General features: G+C 40.9%; 4 protein-coding genes across 8 annotated transcripts in view; 2 read left to right on the top strand and 2 right to left on the bottom strand.

Moving 5' to 3' along the window:
• The window catches only part of LOC144297990 (uncharacterized), a 107,633-nt gene that overhangs the window by 29,215 nt on the left and 54,729 nt on the right, over positions 1 to 23,689 (bottom strand). The window lies entirely within an intron of this gene.
• On the top strand, positions 5,250 to 5,777 carry LOC144297982 (large ribosomal subunit protein uL24). Its single transcript, XM_077872256.1, has one exon. It carries the CDS (start codon positions 5,285 to 5,287, stop codon positions 5,720 to 5,722), a length of 438 nt encoding a protein of 145 aa, XP_077728382.1. The 5' UTR covers positions 5,250 to 5,284; the 3' UTR covers positions 5,723 to 5,777.
• Positions 10,269 to 23,077, bottom strand: TRMT6 (tRNA methyltransferase 6 non-catalytic subunit). 2 transcript variants are annotated; one of them, XM_077872264.1, is made up of 11 exons: positions 22,811 to 23,077; positions 19,219 to 19,346; positions 17,689 to 17,798; positions 17,034 to 17,125; positions 16,828 to 16,911; positions 16,436 to 16,560; positions 15,339 to 15,697; positions 14,880 to 14,965; positions 14,084 to 14,186; positions 13,894 to 13,980; positions 10,269 to 12,592 (listed from the first exon to the last, which is right to left on the bottom strand). In XM_077872264.1, the coding sequence occupies exons 1-11, from the start codon at positions 22,936 to 22,938 to the stop codon at positions 12,401 to 12,403; spliced, it is 1,494 nt and encodes a 497-aa protein (XP_077728390.1). In that variant the 5' UTR covers positions 22,939 to 23,077; the 3' UTR covers positions 10,269 to 12,400. The 2 variants fall into 2 exon arrangements, with proteins under 2 accessions (XP_077728390.1, XP_077728391.1); XM_077872265.1 differs by lacking the exon at positions 17,689 to 17,798 and having other exon boundaries at positions 22,811 to 22,950.
• The window catches only part of MCM8 (minichromosome maintenance 8 homologous recombination repair factor), a 42,911-nt gene continuing 42,111 nt past the window's right edge, over positions 22,890 to 23,689 (top strand). Inside the window, exon 1 of one of the 4 annotated variants that reach the window (XM_077872260.1) lies at positions 22,890 to 23,249. In XM_077872260.1, the coding sequence (XP_077728386.1) occupies positions 22,937 to 23,249 (313 nt within the window). In that variant the 5' untranslated portion in view covers positions 22,890 to 22,936. Of the gene's footprint in view, positions 23,664 to 23,689 lie in introns of all 4 variants that reach the window. The other 3 variants (XM_077872259.1, XM_077872262.1, XM_077872261.1) reach the window with 3 other exon arrangements.

The raw sequence follows: 23,689 nt of genomic DNA, 5'->3' as shown, positions 1-23,689 counted from the left end.
TGCCATAGCAGTGAGCTTCTTGGTAACACCCTTTCTAGGATATCTTTATCTCCCTGCCCCACTTCCTACTGGTAACCTCAACTGATGTTGCCTTGAGTCGCCTCCCAAATCAACTGCTTGTCCTCAACTTCTTATTTCAGGGTCTGCTTCTTGGGGACCTGAATCTAAGAAACCATCCAAAGCCAAGCTAGTCTCATGGTAAATATATTTAATATACCACCATTGTAACCCTTTGTATTATTGCATCTTGATACAAGTTACTAAGAAATGCTTAACATATTGCAATAGACACGTCTCTCCTTTTTCTTTATTGCAATTCAGCAGAAAACAAAATCACTTCCTAATAAAAAGGATTCAAGGGCCCAAGATGAAAAGGATTTACTCACTGGATAAGGGAGGGCAAAACACTGCAAAGCACCAAATGCTAGTCTGGCAAGCCACACACACACACACATGCACACACGGCACTGCTCATGAGAGGCTGCTGGCTGCTGGCAGGTGGAACATAGCACTGCATGGTCCTGGCCTCCTGTTGATGTCCTATGCACTAGCACATCTTTTTAGTTTAGTTTGTAAACACTTCAGGGCAGGGGAATGTGTAGGAACAGAAGACCTATCAAGGATACAAGAGACATTCAAGAGAATTCCACCCAATCCATGGTGCCAACAGAGTGCAGTTAGGATCTCTGGAGATGCCATGCCACCATTTCTTTGAGATGAACTCAAGGACTACCTACACCACTAATTTTCCCTCTTTTGAGAAAAGTAATATATGTTGATGGCAAGACATCAGGTTGTCCTGAAAAGCATATGGTGGATGTGATGGGTTGAACTGTTGTCCTCCAAAATGATACGTTGAAGACTTAACCCCTGGCACCTGTGAGTGTGACCATATTTGGAAATAGTCTCTACAGATGCAATCAAGTTAGGATGAGGTCATTAGGGTGGGCCCATATCCAACATGACCAGTGTTCTTGTAAGAGGAGGGAGATCTGTGTAGACACCAAGGAGAATCTCATGTGAAGACCTAAACACAGAGGGAAGATGGCCATGTGAAGGTGGTGGCAGAGACTGAAGCTGGGCTGCCACCAGCCAAGAAACATCTGGGGTCACTGGAAGCTGGAAAAGCAAAGAAAGATTCTCCCCTAGGACTGCAAGGGTGAGAATAGCCCTGCTAACACCTTGATTTGGGACTTCTGACTTCCAGGACTGTGAAACAACACATTTATGTTGTTTTAAGTCGCTCAGTTTTTGGTCTTTTGTTAAGGCGGCCCTAGGTATCTAATATGATCAGAAACAAATGGCCTCTGACCCTTTCCTTCCAAATCCTTCTGCAGATGTAATCATCTGTATTTTAGAGCTCTTCTCCTACTTGAATATTTTATTTTATTTTTTAAAATAAATTTATTTTTTATTGGTGTTCAGTTTGTCAACATATAGAATAACACCCAGTGCTCAGCCTGTCAAGTGCCCACCTCAGTGCCCGCCACCCAGTCATCCCCACCCCCCGCCCACCTCTGCTTCCACCACCCCTAGTTCATTTCCCAGAGTCTTTCATGTTCTGTCTCCCTTTCTGATATTCCCCACTTATTTTTTCCCCTTTCCCCTTTATTCCCTTTCACTATTTTTTTATATTCTCCAAATGAATGAGACCATATAATTTTTGTCCTACTCCAATTGACTTATTTCACTCAGCAGAATACCCTCCAGTTCCATCCACGTCGAAGCAAATGGTGGGCATTTGTCGTTTCTAATGGCTGAGTAATATTCCATTGTATACATAAACCACATCTTCTTTATCCATTCATCTTTCGATGGACACCGAGACTCCTTCCACAGTTTGGCAATTGTACTTGAATATTTTAATTGTCATAGTCTCTAATATTTTATCAAGGAGGAGTTAAAGCACAATTATGGAACAGGAGGGGAAAAGGGTCCCAGCATTACAAAATGAAAATACACAACACAACACTGTAAAATATAGTATAATTGGGAGATCACAGATGCTAAAATAATTAATTGACTACAATAGTTACTACTCTGTGGTCCAGAAACCAGTCATTTGGGTATATAACAGGCCTCATTGAGAAAATGAAACCCCTAAAAAAAGTGAGGATGTGAACCATGTGGACCCCCAGAGGAAGGACACTTCAGGCAGAGTGAACAGCAAGTGCAAAGGCCCTGAGTAATGTGGTTGGTATGTTTGAAGACAAGCAAAGAGGCCCATGTGGACATAAGTAGTGAAGTGGCATGGGCCAGATTACACAGGGCTTTGTACACCCTGGTAAAGACTTTTGCTTTTGAAATTGAAAAGATATCAGTAGAGGCCTGACATGATTTGCTTTATGTGATAACAACACTCCAGCTCCTGGGTTGAAAGAAGACTGTAGGGGAAGTGAGGGTACGAACACAAAAACCAGTAAGGAGACCACTGCAAAATTCTCAGTGGGTCACTGTGATGGCTTGGACCAGCGTGTGGCACTGGGGATAAAGAGAAGTCATCTGACTATGGGTCTGTTTTGGAGACAGAGGACAGGTAGGGCTGAGGGATTTGGTGTGGCATAAGTGAAAGAGAGGCATTGAGGATGGAAGCTTTAGGCCTGAACAACGGGGAACACTAGAGCTGGGGAGAACTATACGAAGGACTGGCTTGGGAAGGAAAATATGGGGAGTTCAGATCAGGCTATGTTAAATCTGAGATGTGACCAGACACTCAAGTGGAGGTGTTGAGTTGGGTATATGGGTCTGGAGCTCAAGGGAAAGGACCGCACTAAAGACATCATGTGGGAGTCATCATCATAGAGATGGCATTTAAAACCTTAAAACTTGAAAAAAGATAAACAAAGTCCAGGGTTAGTAGAAGGAAGAAATAACAAAGATCAGAGTGGAAATAAATGAAATAATGACTAAAGAGACAATAGAAAAGATCGGTGAAACAAAGAGCTACTTCCTTAAAAAGATCAACAAAATTGACATACTTCTAGCTTGACTTACCAAGAAAAAAAGAGAGGGCTCAAACAAATAAAGTCAGAAATGAAAGAGGAGCTGTTACACCAGACACCACAAAGAGACTACTATGAATAATTTTTTAAACTTTTTTTGGAAAGATTTTATTTATTTATTCATGAGAGACCCAGAGACATAGGCAGAGGTAGAAGCAGGCTCCCTATGGGGAGCCCAATGTGGAACTCAATCCCAGGACCCCCGATCATGACCTGAGTCAAAGGCAGACGCTCAATCATTGAGCCACCCAGGTGCCTCTACTATGAATAATTATATGCCAACAAATTGGACAACCTAGAAGATACGGATATATTCCTAAAAACATACAACTTTCCAAGACTGAATTATGAAGAATTAGAAAATCTGAACAGACTAATTTTTAGTAGGTAGGTTGAATTAGTCATCAAAAACCTATCAACAAACAAAGGTCCAGGACCAGACAACTTCACTGGTGAATTCTACCAAACATTCAAAGAGAAATTAATGCCAATCCACCTGAAAATATTCCAAAAAATTGAAGAGGAGAAAATCCCTCCAAATTTATTTCTATGAGGCCAGCATTACTCTAATACCAAAACAAGGACACCACAATAAGATTACAGGCCGATAGCCTTGATGAACATAGACACAAAAATCCTCAGCAAACTGAATTCAACAATACATTAAAGGATCATACACCACTATCAAATGAGATTTATTCCAGAGATGCAAGGATGGTTCAACATCTAATAAAGCAATTAACATGATACACCATATTAACAAAATGAAAGATAAAAACCATATAATTATCTCAGATGCAGAAAAAGTATTTGACAAAATTTAACATCCATTTATGATAAAAAGCCCTCAACAAAGTAGGTATAGAGATATAGGTATAGGTGTTACCTCAACATAATAAAAACCATATATGACAAGCCCACAGCTAATATCCTACTTTTTTTTTTTTGCTAATATCCTACTTAATGGTGAAAAACGAAAAGCTTTTCCTCTAAGACCAGGAATAAGACAAGGATGCTCACTCTTGCCACTTTTATTCAACATAGTACTGGAAGTGCTAGGCTAAGCAATTAGGTAGGAAAAGAAATAAAAGTCATACAAATTGGAAAGAAAGTAGTAAAACTGTTGTGATTTGCAGATGACATGATTTCATATATAGAAAACCCTAAAAACTCTGCCAGTAAAGCTACAGGATACAAAAATCAATATACAAAAATTTGTTGTATTTCTATATACTAACATGAATTATCAGAAAGAGAAATTCAGAAAAAATCCCATTTACAACTGCATCAAAAAGAATAAAATATCTAGAACTAAATTTAACCAAGAAATTGAAAAACCTATACACTGAGAACGATAAAACATTGACAAAAAAAGTTGAAGAAGACACAAATAAATGGAAAGATATTCTATGCTCATAGATTGTTAAAATGTCCATGTTACCTAAAGCAATCTACAGATTCAATGCAATCCTTACCGAATTCCAGTGGCATTATTCACATAAAACACAATTCCCAAACTTGTCTGAAACCACTAAAGACCTCAAATAGCCAAAGCAATCTTGAGAAAGAAGAACAAAGCTGGAGATACCATCATCCCTGATTTCAAACTATATTGCAAAGTTATAGTAATCAAAACAGTATGATATTGGCATAAAAAGACCTATAGACCAAGGGAACAAAATAGAGTAATAAACCCACGCATATATGGTCAATTAATTTACAATAAAGGATCCAAGAATATGTAATAGAGGAAGGACAGTTTAATATAGAACTACCATAGGATCCAGCAATTCCACTTCTGGATATTTATCTGAAAAAAAAAATAAAAACACTAATTTTAATTTTAGTGTTTACACGCATCCTCATGTTCAGGGCGACATTATTTACAAAACAACCTTAGTGTCCACTGATGGATAAATGGATAAAAAAGATGTTTTATATATATTTTATATATGTACATATATATACACATACATTATATATATTTATATCAAATGTGAAACTACTCAGTCATAAAAAGGAATGGAATCTTGCCAGTTGTGATAACATGGGTGGACCTTGAAGGCAACTACACTAAGAGAAATTAGAGAAAGACAAATACTGTATGATTTTACTTATATGTGGACTCTACAAAGAACAAAACAAACAAATCAAAACAAAACCAAAAAACCAAGCTCATAGATGCAGAAAATTGGTGGCTGCTAGTGGGGTGGGCAAAATGGGTGAAAGGGGTCAAAAGGTACCAACTTTCGGCGGCCATCGCTGAGGCGCTCGCAGCCAACATGAAGTTCAATCCGTTTGTGACTTCTGACCGGAGCAAGAATCGTAAGCGGCATTTCAATGCGCCTTCCCACATTCGCAGGAAGATCATGTCTTCCCCGCTTTCCAAAGAGTTGAGGCAGAAGTACAACGTGCGGTCCATGCCCATCCGGAAGGACGACGAAGTGCAAGTTGTGCGGGGACACTACAAAGGTCAGCAAATCGGCAAAGTAGTCCAGGTTTACAGGAAGAAGTATGTCATCTACATTGAACGAGTACAGCGAGAGAAGGCAAATGGCACAACTGTCCACGTGGGCATTCACCCTAGCAAGGTGGTTATCACTAGACTAAAACTGGACAAAGACCGCAAAAAGATCCTTGAGCGTAAAGCCAAATCTCGCCAAGTAGGAAAGGAAAAGGGCAAATATAAGGAAGAAACCATTGAGAAGATGCAGGAGTAAAGTAACCTTATATGTGACTTTAAATAAAAACTTAAAATGAAAAAAAAAAAAAAAAAAAAGGTACCAACTTTCAGTTATAAAGCAAGTAGGTCCTGGGGATATAACACACAGTGTGGTGACTATGGTTAATGATATCATATTGCATATTTGAAAGTTGCTAAGAGAGTAAATCTTAAAAGTTCTCATCACACACAAAAAATTTTTTCACTATGTCTGCTGACAGATGGTAACTAGACTTATTGTGGTGATCATTTCTCAGTGTATACAAATACTGAATTGTAATGTTGTACTCCTGAAGCTATATGTTATATAAGGTTATAATATGTCAATTATGCCTCAGTAAAAACAAACAAATCCTTAAAACTAAGTAAGATCACCTGTGGTTATGTGAAAGATGGCCCCTATGCATTGGCTGCAGAGTGGTTATTTCTTCATTATAGGCTGAGAACTGTTAGCTCAAAAGCCTGCTGGTGCCAAACTCAAACTTTACACATCTACTTCTTTTAAACAGAGCCCAAATAAGTAATTTTTTAGACATTTAGGGTCCATCTGCTTTGCATACCTTCAGCATATACCCAGCATCTGCTGACCATTGATCCCAAGTCTTTTAAGTTATAAGACTCTTGGGATCCCTGGGTGGCGCAGCGGTTTGGCGCCTGCCTTTGGCCCAGGGCGTGATCCTGGAGACCCTGGATCGAATCCCACGTCGGGCTCCCGGTGCATGGAGCCTGCTTCTCCCTCTGCCTGTGTCTCTGCCTCTCTCTCTCTCTCTCTCTCTCTCTGTGACTATCATAAAAAAAAAAAAAAAAAAAAAAAAAAAAGTTATAAGACTCTTGTCCTTCAGAGCAGTCAGATCCAGAGACTCCACTCTCCATCCAGAGACTCCTCCACACAAGAGGGCCTTCTCAAATTCCCCTTTCCTTGGGGGTTCCCTTGCCCTCCTCTTCTGAGAAGTACTCCCCATGGTGTTGCTTCTAGATAGATTCTCACTGTGAAAAAACATCCCCTTCCTTGCTAACCTGTCTGGGCAGAACCACCACTCAATAAAGCATGTGGGTACTACTGCCACCTCATGGTCATATCTTTTTTGATCAGACCCCAGATCCCTCCAACACCTATACCTAGCAGTGTGTAGACAAAAAAAAGGAAAGGGTGCAACTGCTAAGCCTTGGAGTGCCATTGTTGTTCTAAACAATCACCTCAGAGAAGAGGAATGAGCAGCAGAGATGGGGGAAGAATAGCCAGAAAGATAGGAGGGAAATCAGAAGAGATAGTGTCCTAGAAGCCAAGTAAAAAAACTGTCGCAAGGAAAGAGGTCAACCATGTCAAATTCTGTCTGTAGGTCTAGAGGACCATTAAGGAGCTCTGGATTTCACTTTACATCTTTTGTTGCTGCTTGCTCCAAACCAGCTCTCTGCTGTGGCTGCTCCAAAGTGCTGCTCTCCTGGTTTCTTCACCCCCACAATTCCTCTCACCATTTCACTTAAATCCACGATCAGCATATCTTTTGGATGGCCACATAGCATGTATTTTAAGCTTTGAGGGCCACATGGTATCTGCCACAAATATTCAACCCTGCCCCATAGCACAAAAGCAGCCACCAACAGTACCGTTTTCCACTAAAACTTCAATTATGGGCACTGCAATTTGAATGTCATGTAAGTTTCATGTGTCACAAAATTATTTTTCTTACTTGTCCCAACTATTTAAAAATGAAAAAGAAAATTCATTCCTACCTGCTGCCTGAAGATCCTGCCACTAATCAGCCTGCTTCTAGGGGCTGATAATTCTCCCCTTTGAAATTCTCCCCTTTCGGGATCCCTGGGTGGTGCAGGGGTTTGGCGCCTGCCTTTGGCCCAGGGCGCGATCCTGGACACCCGGGATCGAATCCCACGTCAGGCTCCCGGTGCATGGGGCCTGCTTCTCCCTCTGCCTATGTCTCTGCCTCTCTCTCTCTCTCTTTCTCTCTCTCTCTCTGTGTGACTATCATAAATAAATAAAAATTAAAAATAAATAAATAAGTGAAATTCTCCCCTTTCAGTATCCTTTGTGATACTGGCAGGTCTTGGCACACTCTCAATTACTGGGGACCACTCAGAACAAAGATGGTGGTTTAGATAATCACAAAGCCTTTTTTCTTTTGGGGGGGGAGGGGCAGAGGAGAGAGACCGTATTTTAAGCCAGCTCCAGGCCCAGTGCAGAGCCTGATGCAAGGCTCTATCTTACAACCCTGAGATCACAACCTGAGCTGAAACAGTTGGATGCTTCACCAACTAGCCACCCAGGTTCCCGACAATCACAAAGGTTTGACAGACAACCAGGAGCTCAGACTGAGCTGATTGGTGAGGCTTATCTCCTGCACAAGATCAATTTGTCAAGACTGAGAGAGATTGCTGTCATATCTAATATGCAAGCACCAGTAGAGTGAAGAAAAAATAAACCAGATGAATATGTTCCAAACAAAAGACCAAGATAAATCTCCAGAAACAGATCTTAATGAGACAGAGATAAATGATTTATTCTATAGAGAGTTCAAAATGATGGTCATAAAAGTGCTCACCATGGTCAGATCATGAATGAAGTGAGAATTTAAAAAGACAGAAAATATAAATAAGTACCACAAAGAAATCATTAAGCTAAATAATACAGTAAGTGAACTAAAATATTCAATATAGGGGTTCAACGGTAGATAGATCAGAGAGAAGAAAAGATCAATGAACTCAAAGACTGGGCAGTGGAAGTCATCCAATCAGAGGTGCAAAAAATTTAAAAAATGAACAAGAGTGAAGATAGCATAAAGGACTTATGAGACACCATCAAGTGGACAAACATATGCATTATCTGGGTCCCAGAAGGAAAAAGAAAGTGACAGAAAAGTTATTTAAAGAAATAATGGCTAAAAACTTCCCTAACCTGGAGAAAGAAACAGACATCCAGATCCAAGAAACCCAAAGAGTACCAAATAAGATGAACCTACACCAAGACACATTATAATTAAATTGTCAAAAATTAAAGACAAGGATGCTCTTAAGAGGAGCCAGAGAAAAGCAACTTGTTACCTACAAGGAAACCCTTATAGGACTATCAGTGGGTTTTTCAAGAGGAAATTCTCCTCATCAGAAGGAAGTGGTATGATATTATTCAAAGTGCTGAAAAAAAAACAAAAACAAAACTGCCAATCAACAATACTCAATGTAATTAAGAATGCTTGGAGTTGCCCTTCAAAAGGGAAGGAAAAATAGTTTTCCAGACAAACAAAAGCTGAAGAAGCTCATTACCACTAGACTGGCCTGACAGGAAATGTTGAAGGGAATTAATTAAGCTAAAATGGAAGCTACTAATCAGCTAATTGGTAGTAACCTGAAAACAGTATAAAACTCACTGATACACAGTTAAATTCAGAACATTGTAATAGTGGTGGGTAAGTCACTTATAATTCCAGAATAAAGGTTAAAAGACAAAAGGATTAAAAATAACGATTCAGTAGTTTGTTAATGGATATACAATACGAAAAAAATCAATTGTGAAATAAAATTCACAAAACACAGGAAAGGAGTATAAACTATAGATCTTTTGTGTATGGATATGTTATCTGAAGGAAACAAAATCAGTATCTTGAAGAGGTAACTACACTCCCACATTCACTGCAACATTATTCACAATAGGCAAGATATGGAAACAACCTGTCAATGGATGGATGGATAAATATGTGGTAGCTATACACATGGAACATTATTCAGCCATGAGAAGAAAGGAAATCCTGCCATTTGTGACAACCTGGATACTTGAGAGCATTGTGCTATGTGAAATAAACCAGACAGAGAAAGATAATGTGTTACTTGTATGTAGAATCTAAAAAAACCAAACTCATAAAAACGGAGAGTGGAATGGTGGTTGCCAGGGGCTGAGGGGGTGGGGTGGGTACTAAGGAGACACTGGTCGAAGAGTATAAATTTCCAGTTATAACATGAACAAGTTCTAGGAATCTAATATACAGCAGAGTGACTATAGTTAACAATACTGCATTACATATTGAAGATATATGCTGAGAGTAGATCTTAAATGTTCTCACCGCGAACAGAAATGGTAATTATGTGATAGGATAGAGGTGTCAGCTAAGGCTATGGTGGTAATCACTTTGCAGTATATTAAGTGTATCAAAATAACATGTCATATACCTTAAACTGACACAATGTTGTTACTGGTTTTTAAAAAATATTTATTTTAGAGAGGGAGAAAGAGTACACACATGACTGGGAGCAGGGGCAGAGGGAGAGAATCTTAAGCAGACTCCCACTAAGTGCAGAGCCTGACTCGGGGTTCAATCTCAGGACCCTGAGATCATGACTTGAGCCAAAACCAAGAGTCAGATGTTCAACCGAGCCATCCAGGTGTCCCAATTTACACAATGTTACATGTCAATTATAATTTGACAAAGGTGGGGGGATATGCTTCACACAATATTAGTGTACCTCTAAGCTACAAAACCATCTAATTGCCACCACTGTATATTTCCAAGATCCTAACCCAGTGAAGAAATAAGGTGGACATTACAAAATTTTTGTCTTTATTTTCTGATTGCCACTTATTAAAGTGTTATTTCACATAACTCTCCTGGTGGCTAGATGTTCAGAAGTCATACAATTATCCATTCATTTGCTCCAAAAATGAATATCTACTTTACAAACAAGACAAAAGCATCAAGTATTTTGCCAAGCTCTTGATGTGGGTGCACACACAGGAGTGTTTCTCAAGCAGTGGTCCCTGGGCCAGCAGCATCACCTGGAAACTTCTAAGAAACGCAAATTTTTTGCCCCACCCCAGATCTACTGAATCAGAAACTTTGAGGTGTTACACAATTTGGGTTTAATAAGCCCTCCAGGGAATCTTCGCACATACTAAGTTTTCAAGTTATTGAATTAAGCATCAGTCATCAAAGATGAAGTAAATTTTATGCAAGAGAAAAAAATAATGCAGGTTAACACACTAACTTTTGCTGCTGGCATATGAGTTCACAAGTCAACTCCAGGGGCAGCTACATGAATGCACAAGGCCTTGGTGGTGCAGACTTCCAGAATGAGTGAAATGAAATGGGACTTGAAAACTGGATGAATCCCAAGTAGGAGAGGATTCTAACAGCAACCAGTGGAGACCTGACACTACTGAATTCAGTCTGTGCACACGTGTTCTCCTTGATAAAACTCGACTGATTGTATGTGGATGATGACTGTTTACAAGGACGTGTTCAGTGAGGTGTCAATTTGGGCACGTTTTCTTCGACAGATCACATACCACAATCAGCTGAAAGCCAGTGAATGTGGTGTCACTGACCACATCATTAATGGAAATCAGACAAATCATAATAAGAAACACTTTTATTCTTTAAAAGCAATTGTTTTAAGAAAAAGGAATCAAAACTAATCAAAACTCTTGGTAATCACACTGACCATTATCAGGATAGTACATGCTACTAGGAAAATGTAATTTTTTTTCTGAGATGTTCCTTGCTGGATGATCTGCATCTATGCTATAATGTTGTGAACAACACGCAGTATGAGCATGTTTAGTGAGCAAGACAAGAGCTGTGGCTTACTCTAAATACTTTCCTTGGCTGCAGTAGATGACCAAATTTGATTAAATGTTTTCAGAGCTTAGAAAGGCTAACCACCTAATCATGCCAGAGCTCAACAAACCAGCATTAATAATCACCAAAAAAGGCACTTTAAAATACATTTGACAAGGAGTGACACTAATGCAATGAGAACTGGTCTAAGCCCTGCACTAGACTTGTCATAGATCATATAGATAGTGCATTGTTTCCATATGTATATATACATATATATACATATATATATATATATATATATATGTATATATACCAACAACCACAAACGTGTGTGGGTGGGGGTGTAGCTCTGTAAGTCCGTGGTAGGGGAAAAAAACCTTCACTGTTTCCTTTAATTCAATAGTACACAAAAATTATAGTCACTTGTTTTGGAACAAAGAATGAGGGGATGAGAAAAGTAACACAAAAAAGTACCCTACTACACCTTTGTGTATCGACAAAAAAAAAGGCAGTAAAATAAATACTCAGAACTTTCCTAAGTTGTCAACTATTAAAATAAAATAAAAAAAAAAACCTAATGTTTAAAAAAAAAGTTTATTCCACTGGAGGGAACAGGGAGGACATTTTTGGTACTGTAAATCTCACACACTCACACAGCCATATTGCTTCAGTTTAAGACAGTGGAATGAACACGAGAAATTTCTTCCACAGATTCTGGCTTTCAGTACCCAAGTTTTAGGTATGTTGTGTTATTCCACTTAGCTTAACATATAAACAAAGTCTTGTATAAATATATTTTTAGGAGGTCTAAATTCTCAAGATATTTTCAGAGTACTAAAAGTACTTAGAGGATTTTTGTGAAATAAACAGAATTGGCCATACATACCAGTCCACTGCATACACCCCAGACTTGGGTGTTTTGGCTTGATGTTCTGACAGACCAAATTTATCTGTGTCAGAGGTGGACAAAGGCTTACTTGTTCTTCCCAGGAACAAGTGTATAGACACATTCTTACTTTCAGAATATGAGAAAACGATTAGTAATGGCATTTAAAGTCAAATTACTAACTGTATAATGCCTGAGGACAAAAATCAGAGCAATTTTTGAAAGGTTAAGAGTCAGACTCTGGGCATTTCCGTTTTTTCGCTGCTGGCTCTTCAGTCTTGTTTGATTCTAAAGTGCTTGCGTTGGATTTGAGACTGGGGTCTGCTTTAAGGTTATCCATGGCAACAGTGAAGCCTGAGAGGAGGTACCCCCCACCTCCACTCATCAGTAGTTTGGGATGACTTCGATCTGGCAAAACCTAATCAAGACAGAAAGACATTCATGTTTTCCTAAGCAGATAAAGCACATGCTAACAATACACAGGCCATACATCTGAATTTAAAGGACAGAGATTCTCTTAAAGATTTAATCTGACCACTTCCTAAAGAGCTCCTTTCCTTCACCTGATAGTGCAGATGAAAGTGTAGAAATTGGCTTAAATGATTTTCTTTTGAAAAATAAAACTGAAGCTGTGGCTCTCAAACCTGAGGCGAGTCTCTGGTGGCAAATGAGCAAATGTTTTTGTAGTTCACTGGGCCTGTGCATATCTTTCTTTCTATTGGCTCCTGGAAGCTTCATGGCCAACGGTGGAGCTTGGGTCCATGGAGAAGTAGTTACTAGACATATATCCAGAGCTTCCTTTCCCTGATACCTTGTTAACTCTAACGGGCAGAGTCTGTTCAGGGCTTTGAGTATTCTGGATTATGTAGTACCATGTCCAAGCAGCAGGGCAGGGCCTGTGGCAGCCATGGAGGTGCTCCTTCAAGAGGGAACTGGCTGTGAGGAGTTCAGGCAGCAGAAAGCCTCTAGCTGCTGCTCTTTGGGATCCTCTGCAGCTTTAGACCCAGGGAGGCCATGGGCTGCTCCAAGTCGATTACTGAGCATGGGTACCCAGGACCGCAACATTTCTGCCCAATACAGGGCTCCTTTAATGGGCAATCTTTGCTCTAGCTTTCCCCATCATCTTGGCTGAGACTTTCTGAAGGCAGGGCTGCAGGTCTTCCTCTCCATCTTCCTTTGTCTCCCTTCTTTATAGCAATCAGACATCTGCCATGGTCTGAGGGCTTTCCCATCTGATCCTGCTCCCTCTCCCCCTCATCTTTCAGAGGCATCCTCCCCAATAAATCCCTTCCCACTTCTAATTTCATCTTAGCACATGCCTTCCAAAGGACCTGAACTGACATGGAGCCCACCAGTAAATCCTGAAAACCTGCTACAAAGACATCCCAGCAAAGAGGAGAGAGTCATTTTCTTGTTGACCTAGGGATTTTGCTATTATCAGTTATTCCCTTCCACAGTGATCTCAAGGCCTTGGAGAAACAAGAACCATAACTGTTTGTGTTTCTGGACTGGAGTTACAGAGTGATAGACTCTGACATGAAAGGAGGAAAAAGGGTCAGGAAAACCCAGGGCACTTTCTCTGAGTTATAGGCAGGAGAGTCTTTCATCTCTGTCGACAGAAATAGGGGTATCTCTATTTAACAACTTCTGGCACTACTGCAAAGAGCCAGAGCGACTCAGGAGAATCAGCTCTCTGGAACTGCTGTTAAGTACACATACCTGGTAATTCCTAAGCCAGGTTTCAGACAGCCTGAGGTTGATGACGCCTCCTCTTTCCCGCAGTTTTGTGTAGCATTCCAACAGAGGCTAAAGGCATAAACAGAGTTCTATTAAGAATGACTTCGAGGGCTGCGATTTGAGTATTAACATGCAGATGAAAGAACTCCCGTCCGTTCCATGTCAGCATTACCTCTTTATACTGACAGTAGACCACAAACGGTCTTGAAGGGGCCACGAAGTCCAGCAAAGACAGCAGTAGTGGAGTGGGATGGAAACGACTAGCTACAATTAAACTGCAAGGAAAACATTAGACAAATTACTTCTCTACTCGGCAAAGCAGTGCATAGATTTTAAAATGCACTTAAAACGATCATCTATTCATTTGCCATGACTCATACAGGGAAGACCTTTAAATACAATATTCTCCAAATTCCAAAAAATAAATAAATAAATAAATAAAATCATGAGCTATTACTTTCTAAGAAACACAAAATTAATTAAAAGCTCTTGTGGTAAAAAAAAAAAAAAAAAAAAAAAAAAAGCTCTTGTGGTCCTTGGCAACTCTAGGTAGCATTTAATGACATTCTTGATTATAAAAAAAAAAAAATCACCTGGAAACAAATCCAACACTGTAATTCTGGCTTGGCAGATCTCTGAGTCTACACCTCCTGTCAGGTTTTCCTTAGCCTTTACCTAATTAGCCATTAATACATCAATTTGAATACCCCACTCCTTAGATGTAGCAGGACTACACAGACCCATTTGATACACTGTCATTAGAGAAATTTCAAATTTATTCTAAAACTCTGAAACCAGCACAACCAATTTCCCCACCTCCACCAGATGCAGCCTCCTTTCTTTAAAAAATCAAGACAGAATCATCATCTCTGCTTCAGCTATAATCAAAGCAGACAGGCAGAGAATTCTAAGCTGTTTGAAGCAGAGCCCACGAACACCCAGATATCTGCATTCTTTCATCAACGCACCCATCTGCGTTTCTTTCACTCAGCAGAGCAGCAGCCTCTAAATGTCTTTTCCTTTGCTCTTCTTGTCTCCTTTGCTTTTCCTGAATCTTCAAGAAGAAAAAGAAAAAATTAATGTACTTAGGTCATTCAGTCAGGTTTATGAAAATGCTGGTCTGTAAACATTTCAACGTATTTATCAATTTGGACTAAAGCAAGAAGGTCATTCATGAGGAGGTTGAAAACACAAACCCATTTGTAATAGGACCATCAGAACCTGCCTATACAATGTTTCTGGATCCTAAAGCTCCATCCCAAAGAATACACCACACACGTGTGTACACCCACACACACTTTCTCCACCTGTTTTGGCATTTATTACCTTGGGCACTGATGCTCCAAAGTCAAACCAAATCTGTGCTTAAATGAAGTTAACTGAAACTCTGGAATATTATGAAGGTAAGGGGGACTCTTAACACTTACATAATCCTTTTTGTTTCCTCTCTCTTTAGGCTCCTTATATTCTGGATCTTGAGAGACGATTTCCATTGTTTCCTGTTCTGGTGGGTGATGGCTCTCTGGGCCTTCTGCTACACTGTCTTCATTGTCTTGTTCCGAAGTCTGTTTTTCCTCCAGAGTCCCATTACTTTCTTCAACTGATGCACTGTCTTTAGGCTCTGAAGCTAACATCTCCACAGAAAATGTTCCATTTAGGAGACTGTCCACTTTGTTGAGTGGAAACTCATAAAGACCACTGAGGAAAGATTTGGGAAATCCAAAACATGCTGTTGCTGCCCGAACAGGTCCACCTCCAGGGTACAACTGAATAATGGAACCAAAACCTGAAGAGATTAAAAAAAAAATCTGCTTGATGGAGGTGACTCTAGACTCTGCAAATACTCAAGAGTCCTCCACAGAATGGAGACTAAAGGTCTCTACTCTGTTCAGGGGCTATAGGATGATGTAGCTCCTCTGCAGGTCTTTCCAGTATATGAATATTCCCAGTGAAGGAAATATCATCCCAAAACATATGAACCCCCACTTGACACTATGGTTAAAACCCTGAGATCACCCAAAATTTGGGTGTCACATGATTGGTGACTGGCTCTTAGCTTTCTGCCAATCCAATCCTCATTCAGAGCAGCTGAAAGTTCTCATCTGCCACAGGGTTAGAGGGAGGGCAGGCAAACCATGCTGTGTTGTGCTCTTCCAGGACGATATACCCCTTGTGTTCTTCTCATCCAATTCCCTCAATTCAGGCCAAAAAAATGAGCACCAGCTATCCAAAAATTTACTGAAATCACAGTCCTGGAGGTCTAAGCCAGCCAAAGGCTTCAGAAACATCCCCACTGATGTTGAAACTGGAAAGGGTAATTGCCATCTAGGGGCACCAACACAGCACTGGCAGGGAGATGTGGACTCTATGGGAAGGTCCCAGGGACTGGGGCTGTGTGGGCCCACACAAACCATGTCATTAATCTTGCCGGAACTCAACCTCACTCTCTGTGTGTTTGAGTTTTTAGGCCCTTCTACTCACATCATGGTGGTGCTTTAATGAACCTGAAAATGTTACATCTTACCTCCCATCCGTTCCATCATTGCACCCAGCACCAAGCCTGCACAAGTTTCCATTACAATCATTTTATTGCCAGCACGGACATTTCCCAAGGTCAACATCTGGGCTAGTGTATCATATCTCATGTGGCTGAGGAAAAAAGAATGATTCATTTATTTTTAGCTAAGCAGAGTCAGCTACTCTAATCATTTTTTCAAGTTTTGTTTGTATGTTTCACAAAAATTATGTTGATAAGATTATAGATTGCTTTGGAGGCACAGTAAAAAGAACTTACAGTTTATGAGGTAGGAGGACACTTTATGCAGGTGAACAAGTTTTTCATTTTACTTAAAATCATGACTTTTCTTAAAGATATATTTTCCCCCAATTATATTTTTGAAAGGAAACAAAGCGTACTTAATTTTTCCAGGTTCTCTTGCATAATACATAATTGAAAGAATGCGAGTGGATGGCTTCACAACAGTAATGATGGCTTCATACCTGGAAGAAGAAAACAGCAGATGTTAGTTTTTAAAAACTGGCTTAAAAATATTTTATTTTGAAAATTTCAGAAATTTATAATGATTTGACACTTTCATTCTTTTCAAACAAAATCCACTTACTTCTTTTTCTTCTTTTTTATATATTTATCTTGAGCAAATTCTGTCTTGTCTCGAAATGTTGTACTATTTTCAATTAACTGCTGAACTATTTCCTACAAGAAAAGGAACAAGTGGATTTTCTGAAATTTTATTTCCACTGAAATGATAACTTCAGAGGTTTCTTACCCCAGAATGTATCCAAAGGTCTGATTTTCCAGTCCCTTTTCCACAGAAGTCCAAATGAATAAACCACATTTCTTTTTACTCTATCTAGAATTTGTATAAAATACAAGTACTTTGTACCTGCACTTAAAATAGGGTTAAAAAAACCCCCACAAAACAGAGATACATGATAAAGGGAAAAGGGGAGTAAAAGGAACAGTCATTTCTGAAGACACTGGCTGAAAACATTACTGAAAATGAGCCAAGTTAAGCTCTGATGTGCCCAAAATTATTAAATTCTCTTTTGCTAATAATATCAGTAATGCCACTCACTTACATTCCTGCATATAAGAAATGAAATCTCCGATATATGGAATGGCATGTACATGTCAAACTATTTCTAATAGAAAAACAGTATTTTTATGTTTCACCTTAAGTAAATCCTGCTTTAAAAACCAAGCAATTTCCTCAATACCAAAAACAAAAACAAAACACAATGTCCTTTGAACATTACCTCTCCTTTAATGCCTTTGTCCTTTAAAGCTTTTATGTCATCTTGAGTAAGTTTCTGAGATTTCCCATCATCAATTATATTTCGATTATCAGTGCCTGCTTCTTTGGTCTCTAAAGAAGGAAATTGCTTAATGACACTTCTGATCTGAAGTTATTTAAGATCTTTCTTCCTCTAAGGTCATGTCCACATTCAGCACATCAGCCACTCAAGTTCCACTGTCTCCCCGACCCACCTCTCATCCACTATTCTTTGTTGCTGTGACTGTTCCACTCTCTAACTCATCTTTTTGCTCCCACTCTTGCCTTACAATCCACCCAGACACCTAGAGTATTCTCCTTGTAAAATGCAAACTGGCTCATCGAATCCTCCCATGCACAAAACAGTGGCTTCTTACAATTACAATACATTCTAAAGATATCTGCAAGGTTGTATATGTTCTGGCCCCTGACTACCTTTTCTAACTACCCCTGTACTTCAGCCACACTGCCCTCCTGTTCCTTAAACCAAGCACAGGCTCACCACAGGGCTTTGGCACTTGCTGCTCCCTCCACTTGGCACTGCTTTCATGACAGATCTCTGCCTAGGTCCTTTCCATCACTCAGGGCTGAGCTCATTATCTCAGCCATGTCTCACCCAATCAGCCTCCAGTATACCTCCCTGTTTTACCATCTTCACAGCACATATCACCATCTGCAAGTATGCTGTTTGTCTACTCATTCTTGGTGTTCCCCACTGCTCAGTACATTTAATAAGATGACTTGGACAGTGCCTAATCATGCCTGGACCATATTTAGTGCTAAATAAAAATATGGAGGTTAGAGTAAAAGCATTTTATTAACTGGTCTGAACCAAAACTTTGATTTGGTTAGTATTTTAGTTGTTTGGTTCTAAAAGTTAATTATTTTATTTTATTAATAAAATATTTCAGGTACATTTATTTTAACAAGTGTTATAGTATTTAATTAACAATGACAACTAAAATTATGAGGCCTTTGCTATAGGCAAAGCATGGTTAAGACCTTTCTATGTGTTACATGACTGAACACTGGCTATAGCCTTGACATAAAATGTATTTATGGCTCCATTTTACAGATGAAGATACAAGCCCTAGAGAAACCAAGTAACCTGCCTAAGGTTACAAGGCAAGTGATGAACTTGGAACTTAAACATAGTCAGTTAAAGTCAAAGCCAGACTCTTACTCCTACCCTACATGCTAACTGCCTGCAGCTGTTATGTAACTTCTGGGCACTGAAAGGACTCTACCTGTTCTAGCACCGAACTAGCAAGGATTCTTCTAGGATTAAAAATTTGGCCCAATGTCAGAAAGCCAGTTAGTGATGGGCTGGAGCCAGAATCCAGGGACCCAAAGCCAAAGGCAGACCTTGCTTCATTCCACCAAGCTACAGTTCTTAGATTATAAGTTTACATTTCTTTGGGGATAGCCTGGGTTAGCATTTTAAAATTGGGGTCGACAGGTTTCTGACTAGCCAGCTCAAGAGCACCTATTTCATATATCCAAAATAGTGTACCTGAAGTAGGCTCTTCCTTCTTCTTCTTAGGCTGAAGACTTCCTCCATTGGTCACTTCAAATGTGGTTCCATAGCTATGGCCAATGATGTTATCCAGATAGAACCACTGTTTTTCAAAAGTTACTTTTCTGGGGAAGAAAATGCAAATAGCTGAACCTCATTTGCATTCAGTATAGAAAAGATAGGCTCAATCAAGTTTATTTCAAAACTGGTCTCCATAAAGAATGATCAGCGTTATCTCTGAACATAAACTGACAAGTGAACTAGAGAGAACTGGGCTGGGGCAGAGACATAAAATTAGTAAGAACCCACAAAAACACTGAACTTGGAAGGAGAAACAAGGACAGAAGACATTCCTCTTCTGAGGCCTTGTTCTGACTCCAATTTGCACTGACAGGACATCCAAACTCACAGCTTTGTGGATCTCATGAATAGCATAAAGCATAAAGTCACTGTCAGGCCACTGGACACACAGTGTTAACACCCCTTGCAACTCTAGCGAGAAACTCGCAAAATTGAACAGTCATTGAGATGACAAGGATTTAACAAATTCCCTGGTCTAACTGGCTATTTTTTAAAAAAATTATCTAGTAAAACCAGGGTTAGTCAGTAGAGCATGAGACTCTTGATCTCAGGGTCATGAGTTCACATTGGGTGTGGTGACTACAAACAAATAAAATTACCCAGTAAAGGCAAATATATTTACAAATAAACATTACTGATATTCTATATGTTTGGAAATGCTGCCTAACACTGACAATGCTCTACTGAGGATCAGGCAGCCTCAGCTTTCCCCATTACCTGGATTTTTATCTTATTATCATTTAAAAGGAAAGTCCTACACACACATAAAAAGAAAACTAATATCTGCTGAGTGTTGACCAGTAGCTAGGCAGTACGTGCCAGCGTGTTTCATTTTTTTTTTTTTTTTTAATTTAATTCTCACAGTAATCCTAGGACATAGCTCTTCCCAGATGAACAATCTGAGGCTTAGGGAAAAGTATCTTGTCCAAGATACATTGTTAGAAAGTGGGAATCAGGATTAAAATCCAGGTCTGCCTGACCCCAAAGCCTGGTTCCTTCTACTCTACCACACAGTCTGCTCCAGGAAAGACCAATGGATCTCACAAAGCCCCCCTTAATTTTAGGATATGGCCCATGTCCACAGAACTCTGAATCCTGGAAGACACATACTGGTTAATTTTGTTTGTGCCCCACCCCACACCTTCTTTCCCTTTCTCTGTGCTCCAGGAGTCTATGACAGAACCCATAGATCACATCACCCAGCCTCCCTTGCCAAAAGTTTCCCACCACGGATAGACCCCTGGGTGCATTCCCACTCTCTGTTGGTTCTCTAAATCTTGCCACATCACTGTATGTATATGTGTCACATCTTCATTAAATCTCTTCACTTGAACCATCTGAGTGAACTCCATGAGATCCTAAGTGATCCAGATATAGGATCAATTCTGATTCTTTGCTAAGTGCCTTGTTTCTAAAACATAACAGAACATAACGCACTCTCCAAATATTTGCTGACATACATCCAGTCAATCCAAGTTGAAACTCAGTTTAGCCCAGATATACATCCCATACTCTCATCCCTTGAGCATCCTGGTGCTAATGAAACACTGAGGCTGAGCTGGGTTGGATTTACCCTTCTGGTAGCTGGTCTGATATGGAAAGAAGAGTAGGTCACTCAAACTGATATGTGACAAGAGGTCACTGCCCCAATCAGGAAAATGGGGACCAGGCAGAAGAATGTGGTGCCATGTTTTCACTGAGAAGGAGTAAGATTTGCTAAGTCTCCTTCTCAGTGAGTCAGGATTGTTTCTGCTCAATCAGATGTGTACAGACCCAAAGAAGAGTGAAGGGAGAGTCTGCCTTGCAGTGTAGATGAACTCAGAGCGTCATTTATTGAATAAAATGGAAATTAATGTACTGGCTTCTGCCAAGAGAAGTAATGAAAAGTGTTTCCAAATAAATATGTCTAGTATGGTTACAAAGTACTTTTTAGAAATGAAGATGCTACTATTTGCCTTGTTGGTAATGAAAAAGCTCTTGTCTAAAAGAGCACATTAACAATCACATTTTAAAATCAAGCAACTTAAAAGGGCAGTATGAAAAAGGAAAGAAGACCAAAGTTTCACCCGTATGGCCATTGTACAGCTGTATAAACTCTGGAAGCATTCATCAAACTTACAAGGACTTTGCTGCACTGCTGTGCTGCACTGTTCAATTATAAAATTTAAATAAGTAGTATCGGCTCTTTCCAAAAAATACATACTTGAAGGCTGGCCCAGGCCCATATTTCTAATTGGAAATTCTAAAAAGAAAATGGTGCAGATATTACATTTCTGGACTAAAGGGAACTCCCCCCGCCCCCACCACCACCCTGTATTTCTTTGTCTTTACTAAATTGATTCTCGTGCAATAAAACTTGGTTGTCACCAGTATGGTGCTTTGGGAACTGTTACTTGACTATTTTCCAATGATACCTGTTTCACTTTAAATACCAGTCAACAGTTTGATTCACACAGGAGTAAAATCATTCATCTCACGTGCACTCTTAGAAACTCCAAATCTACCACTACCAAACCTATGGCCTGCAGAAAGCTGTTCTCCTTACACTGAACTCAACTTATTTCATTGTCAAAAGTACTATAATAAGCTAACTCAAAAGAAAGCTTGGTTGTACTTTTCAGATAACTAATTGAAATATCTCAACAGATTTTCAGCATGAATGAGCTGTTGGGGTTTAACAACCTCAACATCCCTGTCGTGAAGTCACGAAAAATTCCCACTTCTCTAATATTAAAACAGAGTTATAACTAACCAGTAGGCTCACAAATCAAGCCTAATTTCAAGTTTTGAGACCCTGAGCGAATTGCTTTTGGGGAATTTAACTTTCCTAGACCTCATATCCCTTCCCATAAAGTGAGGGAACCCTAGAGTGATCCTACGTGCTATGAGAAGTTGTTCTCCGATATAATTAGGTGTAAACAATTATTCCAGTTTGGATAGAGAAAAGAGCCTACGGGGCAGAAAAGGTCGCAGAGGTTTCATTTTTGTGGGACTGATCCTGCCGAGGGAACAGGGTGAAAGGATGGTCTATGGGGAAACGGTAGGGAAGGGGAGAACCCTGAGAGGCAAGGATATCAGAGGATGATTGATGGGTTCTGTGAGATAAGAGGAGAGAACGTCTCACGGACCTGGAAGAACCCTGGACAGAGGGAGAAGGACGCGGGGGGAGGGGGGGCGGCGGGGAGAGCACCTGAGCATCCGAGGGGCAAGGATGGGAAAGGGGCCCCGCGGAACGAGATGGATGCTGAGGGCAGAAGGCCAGGCTTGAAACCAGGTAGGGGGCACTCTGCGGGAAGACAGGGGGGATAGGGGAGAATGGGACGCGGAGGGCCGAGAATGGGGCTTTGGGGGAAAAGGCCGCTGTGGGAAGACCAAGGGAAGGAGGAGGTTGGGGAACTAGAGAATCAAGAACGGGGCCCTGGCGGGAGATGCTCTGTGGGAAGACCTGCAGGGAAGGGGTATCTAGAAAGCGGGGACGGCGACCCCGAAGGCCAGCCACCTGACTTACTTTCTCCGCTGGACTTGCACCGCTTTGAACACATCTTCCCGTTTCAGCACCACGAAGTCGCCGTCACGGATGCGGTGGTCCCCGGGATGCGGTGGCTGTGGGTCCAGCGGCTCTCCTGAGTCCTCCATGGAGCTCAGCCGCTCTCCCCGCGCTTCAGCGCCTCTCGCGGCCCCCGCGCCCCGCCCCTCGTCCTCCGCGGCCGCCGCGGCCAGCCTCACTACCACCAGCCGAACGGACGTAGAAGCCTCCGGCCGGCACCGCCCCCACGTGCAGCGCGCCGCTTCCGCTTTCCGGTCGGACCCTCCCGACAGTTTCCGGGAGCCTCGCAGCTTCCGCCTGGCCGAACTCCTTGATTGGCTGCACTCCGTTCCCTCTCGTCTCGCCGCTCCTTGGGCGGAAGTTACGTCACAAAACGCGCCAAAAAAGATTTTGGAAGCAGGTGAGTTCCGCGTGAGTAGCTAAACATCTTCCCGAGAGCCTGCGAAGTGTCGTGAGGAACGGAGGTCTCCGAGCTGCTCCGACACGGGAGACTTGGCCCCGCGCGGGGACGTCAGAAGGACTGCGACGGAAGGGACTTGGGCAGGCGTCACCTGAGGACGTCGGACTTCAGTCTCTTCCTGGCCCCGCCTATTTCCTTTCCCCCTGGAATAAGGGAGAGCCAAGCGGAGTGCACCTGCTGCCACCCGGGAGCCTGCCCCGCTGAGAACTGAGCGCTTGGAGACCTATATCCTTTGCAAGTCAGAACAGCTTGAGGAGATGTAAATGAAGGAGGGTATTTAACGAAGCACAGCGGACCCACCCGTGGGTTCAGTTCTACAGTCCTTCTTGAGTTTGTTTTTGAATTCTTTACTAGGTATTCTCACTCTTGTCCCATTTCTA

This window comes from Canis aureus, chromosome 26 (assembly GCF_053574225.1).
Source record: "Canis aureus isolate CA01 chromosome 26, VMU_Caureus_v.1.0, whole genome shotgun sequence".
Taxonomy (NCBI): domain Eukaryota; kingdom Metazoa; phylum Chordata; class Mammalia; order Carnivora; family Canidae; genus Canis; species Canis aureus.
The sequence above is the reverse complement of the archived record's forward strand: the minus strand, read 5'-3'. Positions and strand labels throughout refer to the sequence as shown.

Bases quoted from the DNA above. Each gene is read 5' to 3' on its own strand.
- LOC144297982 (XM_077872256.1), top strand. From the start codon at position 5,285: ATGAAGTTCAATCCGTTTGTGACTTCTGACCGGAGCAAGAATCGTAAG.
- TRMT6 (XM_077872264.1), bottom strand. From the start codon at position 22,938: ATGGAGGACTCAGGAGAGCCGCTGGACCCACAGCCACCGCATCCCGGG. The intron at 19,347-22,810 runs GTAAGTCAGGTG...TTTCTTCCCCAG, and splicing joins GTGCAAGTCCAGCGGAGAAA to AAAAGTAACTTTTGAAAAAC. The intron at 14,966-15,338 runs GTAAGTGTTAAG...TTCTTCTTGAAG, and splicing joins GAGGAAACAAAAAGGATTAT to ATTCAGGAAAAGCAAAGGAG.